Genomic DNA, 12,688 nt, shown 5'->3' with positions numbered 1-12,688 from the left:
TCCACCATCAATCAGTGGTGTAACTCTACAGATGAAAGTAGCATTGTGTTCACTGTACTGTAAACTACAATTAGTAGTTTAAACTACTACTAGTGTTGGTGTGGCTACTACTTGGCTCCACTCCCATCCATTCTGAATAACAGTAATACCAAGCCACCGTACGAAGAGCCAACTTCTTGCCGAGAACCATGTGAAATAACTCTCATTCATTATCTCATTTAATATAACGGCCCTGTTATAAACTCCACCAAGTCTGAGAAGTTCAGGAAACCTTAGCAACTTGTCTGTTGTCACAAGCTATTTAGTGGAAGAGGCAAAATTTGAACACAGGTCTTCTATCATCTTATGTATGGACCTAACAGAAGTAGAAGATATTAAGAAGAGGTAGCAAGAATACACAGAAGAACTATACAAAAAAGATTTTAATGACCAAGATAACCACAATGGTGTGATCACCCACCTAGAGCCAGACATCCTGGAATGCGAAGTGAAGTGGGCCTTAGGAATCATTACTATGAATAAAGTTACTTGGAGGTGAAGGAATTCCAGCTGAGCTATTTCAAATCCTAAAAGATGATGCTGTGAAAGTGCTGCACTCAGCATGCCAGCAAATTTGGAAAACTCAGCAGTCAGTACACAGGACTGGAAAAGGTCAGTTTTCATTCCAATCCCAAAGAAGGGCAATGACAAGGAATGTTCAAACTACCACACAATTGCACTCAATTCACATGCTAGCAAGGTAATGTTCAAAAGTCTCTCAAGCTAGGCTTCAACAGTATGTGAACCGAGAACTTCCAGATATACAAGCTGGACTTAGAAAAGGCAGAGGAACCAGATTCAAACTGACAATATTTGCTGGATCATGGAGACAGCAAAAACTCCAGAAAAACATCTACTTCTGCTTCACTGACTACACTAAGGCCTTTGACTGTGTGGATCACAACAAACTGTGGAAAATTCTTCAAGTGATGGGAATACCAGACCACCTTATACCAGACCACCTGAGAAATCTGTATTCAAATCAAGAAGCAACAGTTAGAACTGGACATGGAATAATGGACTGGTTACAAATTGGGAACGGAGTACGTCAAGGCGTATATTATCACCCTGCTTATTTAATTTTTATGCAGAGTACATCATGCAAAATGCCAGGCTGGATAAAGCACAAGCTGAAATCAAGATTGCCAAGAGAAATATCAATAACCTCAGATATTCAGATGACAACACTCTCATGACAGAAAGCAAAGAGGAACTAAAGAGCCTCTTGATGATGGTAAAAGAGGAGAGTGAAAAGGCTGGCCTAAAACTCAACATTCAAAAAACTAAGATCATGGCATCTGGTTCAATCACTTCATGGCAAATAGATGGGGAGAAAAATGGAAACAGTGACAGACTTTATTGTCTTGGGTTCCAAAATCATTACAGACAGTGACTGCAGTCATGAAATTAAAAAACACTTGCTCCTTGGAAGAAAAACTATGACAAACCTAGACAGCATACTAAAAAACAGAGACATTACATGACTTTGCTGACAAAGGTCGGTCTAGTCAAAGCTATGGTTTTTCCAGTAGTCATGTATGGAGTGAGAGTTGAACCATACAGAAGGCCGAGTCCCAAAGAATTGATGCTTTCAAACTGTGATGCTGGAGAAGATGCTTGAGGGTCTCCTGGGCTGCACAGAGATCAAACCAGCCAATCTTAAAGAAAATAAATCCTGAATGTTCATTGCAAGGACTGATGCTGAAGTTGAAACTCCAATACTTTGGGCACCTGATGCGAAGAACTGACTCATTGGAAAAGACCCTGAAGCTCGGAAAGATTGAAGGCAGGAGAAGAAGGGGACAACAAAGGAAGAGAGAGTTATATGGCATCACCAACTAAATGGACATGAGTTTGAGCAAATTGCAGGAGATGGTGAAGGACAGGGAAGCCTGGCGTGCTGCAGTCCATAGGGTCGCAAAGAGTCAGACACGACTGAACAACAGAACAATAACAAAACTGAAGATGTGGGTGACATACTGGAGGAAGTGATATTTTTATTAGTCTTTAAAAGAGAGTTAGGAAATGTTGGGTTGTGGGGGTTGAGGAAGGCATAAGACTATTCAGACAAATGCAAAGAGGAGGACTTAAACATTATCAAGTAGAATAACATGACCAAAAGTTTTGAATGTTGAAATTTCAGCTCCTTTTCTTCAGGGCAATAGAAAGCATAGTGACTGATAAAACTCCCACTCAAGAAAAGTAAACTACAATAATATTTGTATAAATTAGGAGTTTGGGATTAGTACATATGCACTACTATACAGAAAACAGGTAAAGAGGACCTACCGTATGGCACAGAGAATTATACTTGTTACCTTGCAATACCTACAATGGAAAAGAATATGAAGACAAATGTATGTATGTGTATATATATATATACACACACACACACATACATACACATATGTGTTATTGTTTAGTTGCTTATTCATGTCCAACACTTTGTGACCCCATGGACAGTAGCCCACCTGGCAGCTCTGTCCGGGGAATTCTCCAGGCAAGAATACTGAAGTGGGTTGCCATTCTCCTCTCTAGGGGATCTTTCTGACCCAGGGATAGAGCCCAGTTCTCTAGCAATGAATGCAGATTCTTTGCCACCTGAGCCATCAAGGAAGCCCACATGTACATACAAACTAACACATCACTGTACATTAAGTATACTTCAATTTCAAAATGATTTTAAATGAAATTCTTGGATAAAAAATCAGTGGGAACTCAATATTTTAAATCTGTTTTCTAGCTCCATAACTACCAAGATGGTTCACAGAAGCAGCTGGGTCAACCATCAACTCTCATGCCTATCTCCAGAACAAAGACTCAGATCTCTGAAACTCTGATAAAAGAAATCAAATCCTTGGATGTCTTAGAGCAGGAAAAATCAAGATGGCTCTAAAACACAGATTACTGCTATAAGGCAAATAAGTATCCGGAGATGTTAAAGCAATATGAAGAGACACAAGAGTAACTTGGTAGATCTTTCAGTGTCTATGATATGACTATTGAAGAAGTGGGCATCAGAGGATGAGGTGTCTGGAAGCCATCACCAATGCTACGAACATGGACTTGGGCAAACTCTGGAAGATGGTGAGGGACAGGGAGGCCTGGTGTGCTGTAGTCTGTGGGGTTGCAAAGAGTCACACAACTGGGCAACTGAACAATAACAATAGCAAAAATAAAAGTATTTAGTAAGTAATTAAAATTAGATGAATTTGAATCTATAACATAATGGTACTTAAAGGAGAAAAATTATGGTAATGTATTTTTTAAATGGTTAAAATGAAAAATGTGAGTGTAACAGTGTATAATTAATATTTTATTAGTTTTAATGTATAGGGTAATGTTCAGTTCAGTTCAGTTCAGTTGCTCAGTCGTGTCCGACTCTTTGCAAACCCATGAATCACAGCACGCCAGGCCTCCCTGTCTATCACCAACTCCCGGAGTTTACTCAAACTCATGCCCATAGAGTCGGTGATGCCATCCAGCCATCTCATCCTCTGTCGTCCCCTTCTCCTCCTGCCCCCAATCCCTCCCAGCATCAGGGTCTTTTCCAATGAGTCAACTCTTCGCATGAGGTGGCCAAAGTATTCTAGTTTCAGCTTCTGCATCAGTCCTTCCAGTGAACACCCAGGACTGATCTCCTTGCAGTCCAAGGGACTCTCAAGAATCGTCTCCAACACCATAGTTCAAAAGCATCAATTCTTCAGTGCTCAGCTTTCTTCACAGTCCAACTCTCACATCCATACACGACCACTGCAAAAACCATAGCCTTGACCAGACGGACCTTTGTAGGCAAAGTAATGTCTCTGCTTTTTAATATGGTATCTAGGTTGGTCATAACTTTCCTTCCAAGGAGTAAGCGTCTTTTAATTTCATGGCCGCAGTCACCATCTGCAGTGATTTTGGAGCCCCCAAAAATAAAGTCTGACACTGTTTCCACTGTCTCCCCATCTACTTCCCATGAGGTGATAGGACCAGATGCTATATCTTAGATTTCTGAATGTTGAACTTTAAGCCAACTTTTTCACTCTCCTCTCTCTCTTTCATCAAGAGGGTTTTTAGTTCCTCTTCACTCTGCCATAAGGGTGGTGTCACCTGCATATCTGAGGTTATTGATATTTCTCCCAGCAATCTTCATTCCAGCTTGTGCATCCTTCTAGCCCAGCATTTCTCATGATGTACTCTGCATATAAGTTAAGTAAGCAGGGTGACAATATACAGACTTGATGTACTCCTTTTCCTATTTGGAACCAGTCTGTTGTTCCATGTCCAGTTCTAACTGTTGCTTCCTGACCTGCATACAGGTTTCTCAAGAGGCAGGTCTATGTTAGTATATCAATAAAGTTATTCCTTTAATTAAGTATATATTGATTTATTAGTGAATGGTAAACATCCTTCTCTTTGCATGTACGTAGGAAGGAGTTCATAAAAAACGTAAGTAAGACAATTATTTCTAGAAAAAATACAAATTGTACCAAAAATAGGAATAAATTTTTAGGACCGGTGAAATGCATACAAATGAAAGCATGTCAGAAGTTAAAGAGTACCTCATACAGAAGGTGAAAGATGATGCAACTTTATGTTCATTCAAATATGATAGAATAGATGAACTGCAAAGATGCACTAAGATCATAAACTTACTATCTCATTTCTTTTCAATTTGTGCCACATTCCTTAGCATGTGGGACCTTACGGGGATCAAACCCATGGCCCCTGCCCTGGAAGGCGGAATCTTAACCACCAGACTGCTGACGAAGTCCCTGCATCTCATTTCTTATGAAGTGGAGCCTCCAGGTTGCCCTCACAAATATGACAAGATATTGACAAGGCAGGTCTATCTTTTCAATGCCCCTGTAGACCAGCTCAATGTTTGACAGTGACAGGGCAATGGTTAGCATAAAGCAGCACTGCAAGATTTAAAGAGCAAATCATTCTGTGGAAAACTCATGGGCTGAAAAAATTAACCTGTAAAGCGTGAACTTAAAAAACATGTTGATCTCACAAGTCAAGTCATAAAATGGATCTCAATCCACTGTCCAGCAATTCTCATTTGAAACAGCTTCAGACAAGCATCAGGATCTGTGGTCCTAACAAAGAACAAAGTGGCGATAACCAAGTAACCTGAAGTGGTCTGAGAGGAGTCGTCTTTCTCTTCTGGAACCATCAAAATTGCTACAATTCTTCAAGGTATGAAAATATGTATCACTGTAACCTTAGAGAACATCAATATAACTGTTTCAGGAATCCTCAGAAGGTGAAAAACCAAGTAGACAAAAAAAATGAATGAATAGTTAAATCTACAAGATTATTATTTAGAATGGGTTTAAATACACCTACCCATTTGGAAATAATTTTATTTGTGCAATGCTTTTCTGCTGTTTAAAGTTTTTGGCATGTATTAAAAAATCGTGATACCTTTGAACATTCAAAATATTGTGGCTAGTTTTTGCATCAAATATTTGAATTTAATAATTTAAGTGGTAGGCAAGGAACAAATACTACTGAGTGATCCTTGGACATTAAAGTATCATAGAATAGTCATTTTTTAAGAAGCGATACCTGATTACTAAATGACTAAAACTCTGTTAGAGCCTCAACAGCCAATACCATTTGATTAATGCAGATTCCATTAGAATGAGGAGAGGAACACTTGGCTCCTGGGTGCCATGTGCAACGTGAACCAAGAAAAATTGATCCAAAGGCTCCCTAAGCACGGCCTCTGTGACTCTCTGGTAGATCAGAACTGACCTCTCTAACTAAAGGGATAATGAATAAGAGAACTTTCATTCTAAGGATGAAATCTATGGATACAAAACAATGTAATCAAATCTATAGATATGATAAAAGGAAAAGAACTAAACATTCAGAGTAATCAGAAATAAGACTAATCGGGCTGAAAATAACTCAAGGAACCATTCACCCCGTGATCAGGTGAGCCAGGAAGAATCTAGGAAATGACAAGAAATAGAACATAAAAACTGATGAGCTTCTTTATTACTGAGATACAAGTGACTTACAACATATATAAGTCTCAGGTGTACAACTGACGCGCTTATTTACAAATACTCAAAGAGACTCAGACATCGCAGCTAGGCGAGACACAAAGAATTTCCACGTAATGTATGCATGTATACATTTCAACAAAGTAGCTTGAAAATGACTAATTCTAAAGAAATACAATCAGAATTCTACAACACTGGGCTTCACTGTTTCTTACCTTTCCAGGTTTGAGCTCAATGGTGATAAAGCACTTTGTTTGACCTGCCATACAGATAGTGGTCCCTGATACAGACAGAAGTTCATCCGCCAGGTTCACACCATCTCTCTGGAGCACAGTAGCTGTTCTGTTAAATGTGACTCGCCAAAAAACCTTGACATCTTCGAAGGCTCTAGGAACAAAGCAAAGCTTATGCCAATGCAGTCACAGAGTGCATTATTCCTGTGGCTAACATTACGCCGAGTGCACCTCCTCATCCAATATAAGCATCTCTCCCACTGATAATGCTGAAAATAACCAATTCTGCCCACTACAGTTAAGAAATTAAGGCCAGAGTTTATGTGGCATTCTTTGACCACACTCCATTCAGTAATGATTAAGTATTTATTGAAATATAATTCTGGATGCTATGTACCAGAAATATGAAAATAAAAATTATAGAGAACCACTGCCTTGAAGTAAATGTTCCTCATTTGTCTTTTAACAAGAATCTTCCTAAAGGAAAAACACTACTGCTAAAAGTGGTCGTTACTATAAAGGACAAGAGATGATCTATCCTTTCTGAGAATATTTAGACCCAAAATGGAAAAGGAAACACTGACACATGTACCCATGTGCATACCAAGTGTACGTACATCATGAACAGTCAGATGTGTGCTATACTGCATTAAGTTGTAAGCAAAATACCGGCAATCCAAATCTTCCTAAATAGTAAATGGTTGTATATGCAGAGTGACAGAGAATAGTAAACATGATGAAGTGGTGACTTACATAATCTGACATCTGTATGGTACGTCATAAAGTACTAAATGTTCCAGGCAGCCCTAGTCAGGGCTCAATCTCTTCTGACTCTTTGCAACCCCATGAACTGTACCCTGACAGGCTCTTCTGTCCATGGGATTTTCCAGCCAAGAATACTGGAGTGGGTTGCCATTTCCTACTCCAGAGAAACGAGAGTATCTGAACACTGACATCAAATTCCGCATCACTTTCTTCTACCAACATTTCATCTGCTTCTACCACTTTATAAATTCAAATTAAACACTATGTAGATACACAGGATGTTATGCCTTCTACACAGATATAAACAAACCTGTTTGGCTGCCTTGTAACAGTAAGATGCAGACGGCTCATCTCAGTTCCTTCACCTAGCTCCAGTCTACTCTGGGACTCCTCACTGAATCCTATGATGCCATTGTGAAGATCACTCCCTGAAAAGAAAAATAGAAGATTATAGTACACCAAAGACTTTAAAAGATCTCCAATGTTCCCCTCATCTATTCAGTTCAGATGGTATAAAGGTGAGAAATTCACAAGTGAATGGGCAGGCAGGAGCTACAACTTTTAAAAGATCTTTACCCAAAACAGATTAGAATCAAAATGAACACATCAAGGTAGTTGACACTGTGAGAACAAAAAAAGAAAGAAAACATCAAATCCTGCTCCCCACATTGATATACATGCTCATCTCTCTCTGATGAGGCTTTTTTATTTCAGTCCTCGATACTGCTGTTTAAAGTTAGCACATCCTGATAGAATATAAGTTCTACTGAGTAGCAATTGTTTTATTTAGTGCTGTATCCCTAGTACCAAGAACAGTGTTTAATAAATATTTAGTGACTGCATGACCTTCATCTGATTGGTTTACTTCCCTATGAGACAGCTGACCAAAAGACCACTGAAGTTAAACATCTGATTATTTTCCCCAGAGAAAAACAGAACTATTAATGAACTTGGGAATCTTGCAGTAAAAGAAAACTCCTCCGAGCAACTCTTGAAGTTGGAGGCACCATCATACTACACAACTGTCAAAAACTGGAACAAACCCACAGCCCACACTACGCTGAAGCAGCCACTCCAAACCCTGGCCAACACATAAGCTAGCTTCTCAGACAAGAGATATTATCAGTAAACAGCTCCTGCTGCTTTCTATTTCTCAAGAACCCAGTTTTGCAAAGTGATCCTGAAAGCAATGACCCAGCGGAATTAGCCTCAAAAACCACTTGTACCCATCACCCTGAAACCTGAGGTTCCAAGTAGACAGAACTTCTGCAAGGAAACAGAAAACTACTGATCTGTCTCGAAAGTGTGAGTAAATGTGGAGCCTGCGGCTTAGGGACGTGCAGGTGACTGGACCACTCTTGTCCTGGTGCCTCAGGGGTGTTTTGTCTCAGCCATTGCCCATCCTCATCCTCACCAATTAATCACTATGACTGCATCTTAGTCCTGCTTTGGAACTTGACCTTAACTCTTTTTCTTCAGCAGCAATTCTTCTCTTGTCACTTTGAGTAGGAATTTGGTCTCTCAATTAATAATAAACAGATTATAAGATTCTCAAAGCGGAACTTGCATTTTCTTTTTCAATGTAATAGTGACTAGCATGGTCCTAAGGAGTATAATACTTTCCTTGCAGCATCTACCATGATAAACTTGATGTCCAGTTTCTAGGAAGATGAATCAAGACTTCCAGAGTGCCAATGATCGGAAACAAAACTAAATAAACTATTTTCCCCTGATTTATCTTGAGCATTTGTTCTAAAATCTAAATGTGAATGATTTTGAAGGCTAAAGATAAGAGGAATCAGCAAAATTAATGATATAGTTAAAAGAGAAATACTAATTTAAAATAAAAAGCCAGGTAAGGAGGAGAAGACAGGAACATTCACAGAGAGAGTAAGGGAAATCAGAGTATTTCACATGCAAAAATGCTGATGAATTACACCACATGATTCTAAGAGGAGTCAATCATTTGCTACGTGTATAAGATGCTTGGTGTTAGGTAGAGAAGAAAAACATTAGAGAACTTCACTGAAGCTCAACTGACTGACTGCTAAGTTAGGCTCGGAGCTGGCTGATGGGAACTGCCTGGGGAATTAGACTCAGGGCTGACATATGGCTGAGCACTGGTACGCCATGTTGACTAGTATTAGTGCGCCATGTTGGTATGCGTGGGTATGCCAAACTGACTGAGGAGCACGTCCATTCCAGTTGGAACACAGCTGCTGTCCTGAGTCCCTAAAGGACCCTAACCACCACCCTAACCAGTGCAACTTCTCCCCATGATCCAGTAACTAATGGAGTATCGCTTGGGAGAGCAAAAAGCCTCCATCAACTATTGTGCCTGGTCTATGCCTCTGTCAAACTAACTGCTAAATATTTTGACTGTCAACTCTGATCTTATTCAAATAAACATAAAAAAAATCTATGTCATGGAATGGGGGAAGAGACTGTTTATTTAATTTTAAAAGAAATATATAGGTGGCATTTAGCTAATGTGAATCAAACTCAGTAAATAACTTGAAGAATAGAATCTGCATTTACAATATTCAATAAACTGGATGATTAGGAATAAATGATAATTCTAATTGGTATAAATTTGCAGGGTAACATAAATGGGATGATGTTGGGTATAAGAGGAAATTACACAATTGAAAAATTATGACTGAATTATAACTGAACAGCTAAAACAAAATTTTAGGAAACACCAAATCCTGAAAGTGGGACAAAAACATGTTTATTCTAAAAATTTCCTTTTTAAAAAAAAGAAACATAAAGCATAGACATTAAATGATTTAATCAGGGCCTCTGAATTAATGATTGAGCTAAGTCAAAATTACATACTTCATGATTTTTAATTTTCTTTCCACTATCCTATTTTATTATAGTGTTATCTGAAACTCTAAAACACTGTGTAAAACTCATTATTGTTTATATAAAAGGGTAGACCAGGTAAGAATCATGAGATAGCCTTGTCAATACTCTAATTAGCATAAGGTATTGACAAGTTGAGCTAATCCACTTGAAGAAATACAGTATGATTTCAGAGGAAAATTGCAAATTATCACTAAAAAATTTTCAAACATGCACATATACACACACACACACATTACCAATAGTACAAAAGTTATATAAACTACATTGGTTCAAAAGCAGAACAAAAGGGAATAGCTGTAATATATTTCCCAACAGATATAAAGAATTTTCTGACAATGACATCTTAGACTTTGCAATGGATTAATAAAAGTGGAAATTCAGACTGAGGTTTCAAAACAGGACAGGCAAACATGTTGGGGTGATTAAATTAGGTATTTTCCAGAAGACATACATGAACTTAAGTATTTTTAAGGGTTTCTGTACATTGTGGAAGTACAGATATATAGATTGTCTTAGTTAGCTCTGGGCTTCCCTTGTAGCTCAGCTGGTAAAGAATCTGCCTGCAGTGCAGAAGACCCGGTTCAATCCTGGGTTGGGAAGATCCCCTGGAGAAGGAAATGGTGACCCACTCTAGGATCTTTGCCTGGAAAAGCTCATGGACAGAGGAGCCTGGTGGGCTATAGTCCATGGGGTCGGAAAGAGTCAGGCACTACTGAGCGACTAACACTTACTTACTTACTAGTTAGCTCTGAGCTAAGTGACATTTACAGCCCACTGAACTCTACCCTGGTATCTCAGAACAACATGATGAGTTTCTGTTAGGGTTTCATGCCACCGGAAAACAAAGTTTAAGGATTCACTGTGAGTGATTCGAGTAATTCACCTTCTTAAATTAAATTTAAGCTAGAATAATCTTATTACAAATTCTGCACCACAGAGGCACATGTTTAACTCCATCATTCCAAATATATACCTGTAATAATGATCATGGCAAAAGCTGCAAAGCCAGCGTCATCCTCTCCCTTCACGATCTGCGCTCCCCCTTGTGGGTCTGTAAGAAACACATAGAAAAATTCCTGTCCCTCGGGTTCACCATCATCCAGAATTGGAATTGACACTTTACGTTCTCTTTCTCCATCTACAAACGCAAGGATGAGAGTCTGCGCTCCAAAATCTTCTTCTTCAGTTGCCCATGTTAGGTTGGAAATCCCATGGCTGTCAGGAAAGGGCAATGCGTTTGGTTCCTTCTGAGCAGATCTTTCACCAAAAGTTCTAACTGTTACGCTGACGTTGCCAGTAGACCCACCAGTTCTCCGGACAAGGACCTCTGCAGTGTTCAAAGTGCCATTCTCCATTTCCTCTTCGACGTAAACAACAGGGGGCCCAAGACTAAATGTTCCATGAACGGAGGTATTTGTAGTTACAGTGGCCACATTAGGCTTCTCAGACATGGCAGAGGCCCCAGAGAGGGTGACAAGGTTCTCAAGAATGGGAGACACGCCAGCCACCTCTGTAACCACGGTGACCGCTTCAGTGGGCTGTGGAACGGCAGTAATCTCGGTTGTGTCAGGGTATGTGGTGGCGGAGTTGGTTTCCAGAGGAAGAGCTGTGTCCACTGCTGTGGTCACAGCGGTCTCGGGGAAAGACACATCCGTTCCTGCCAGGTCATCATTATCCAATATTGTGATCACCGCCACGCTGAAATCTCGATTCAGGCGTGGTCTCCAATTAGCGTCAAATTTTGGGAACCCTTTAACTTCCACTGAAGTTAGATTAATGTAAAAAATTTCTTCTGTCTCAGGAAGTTCATCGTCAATAATAATGATTTCAAAATCAACCTCAGCTTGGAATCTTTGGAAAAGCAGCTCCCCGTTCTGAACAGGCTCAAAGTCTTCCCGGGGCTTTGCCCTCCCTGCAGTTGTCTGATAAGAAACTTTAATAAGATCCCCGTGGAACCCAAACAGTCTTTGTACATGTAATCTGATCATCTGTGTATCCTCCGACACGATGATATTTCTTGAACTGGGGGAAAACTGAAAGACTCCCATTGGTTCAATTTCAGCAACAGTGAAACCTAATCTGGAAAAGAAAAATTAAACCATGAGAGAACTGATAAAAAAAAGCAGGGCTACCACTTGCAGAGAGTCATCTTTCACACGTGGAAGATGCTGCTCATGAGGGCATCTTAAAAATGACATGCCCTTTCAAATTCCGTAAACCCCTACTTATTGATGAACATACCAGAGAACAAGAAATGAAACAACAGGAGCTGCAATGGCAGGCGACAGGACCTAACAAGCCTTAGCAAGGTAAGGCGCTCAGAGATCTGGTTCTGCTTCTCCAATCACCCCACAGCAGCTCTTTGAAGGATCTGAAATGGCAGGTTCTCTCAGCACACAGGGGACCAAAATTAAAGTCTCACAGTCTGGGTGTCAGTCAGGTTTCTGATCTACCAGGCAGGAACAGTTGCCCCTCCTAGATGTAAAAATGCTTGCTGGTTTCAACTGGCCAGTAATGGGACTATTCTCTCGCACAAATGTTGCTAAAATCTTATACATGAACTGGAAGAGTCATCCATAATTGATACTGATCTGTTCCTAGTGCTTTCATGTGGAATTCTGTGGGCTTCCCTTGTGCCTCAGCTGGTAAAGAATCCACTTGCAATGTGGGAGATCCGGGTTTGATCCCTGGGCTGGGAAGATCCCCTGGAGAAGGGAAAGGCTACCCGCTCCAGTATTCTGGCCTGGAGAATTCCATGGACTGTATGGTCTATGGGGT

The 12,688-nt window shown here is 40.0% G+C and overlaps 1 protein-coding gene across 1 annotated transcript in view; it reads right to left on the bottom strand.

Annotated features, from left to right (window-relative positions):
- The window catches only part of ADGRV1 (adhesion G protein-coupled receptor V1), a 544,484-nt gene that overhangs the window by 323,614 nt on the left and 208,182 nt on the right, over positions 1–12,688 (bottom strand). Inside the window, exons 74-76 of the mRNA XM_070465812.1 lie at positions 10,884–11,989; positions 7,350–7,467; positions 6,257–6,428 (exon numbers count right to left, since the gene is read on the bottom strand). Of these exons, the coding sequence (XP_070321913.1) occupies positions 6,257–6,428; positions 7,350–7,467; positions 10,884–11,989 (1,396 nt within the window). The remainder of the gene's footprint in view (positions 1–6,256; positions 6,429–7,349; positions 7,468–10,883; positions 11,990–12,688) is intronic.

The sequence above is a fragment of the Odocoileus virginianus genome, chromosome 3 (assembly GCF_023699985.2).
Source record: "Odocoileus virginianus isolate 20LAN1187 ecotype Illinois chromosome 3, Ovbor_1.2, whole genome shotgun sequence".
Taxonomy (NCBI): Eukaryota; Metazoa; Chordata; class Mammalia; order Artiodactyla; family Cervidae; genus Odocoileus; species Odocoileus virginianus.
Note: the sequence above shows the minus strand (reverse complement) of the source record. Positions and strands in the feature narration are given on the sequence as shown.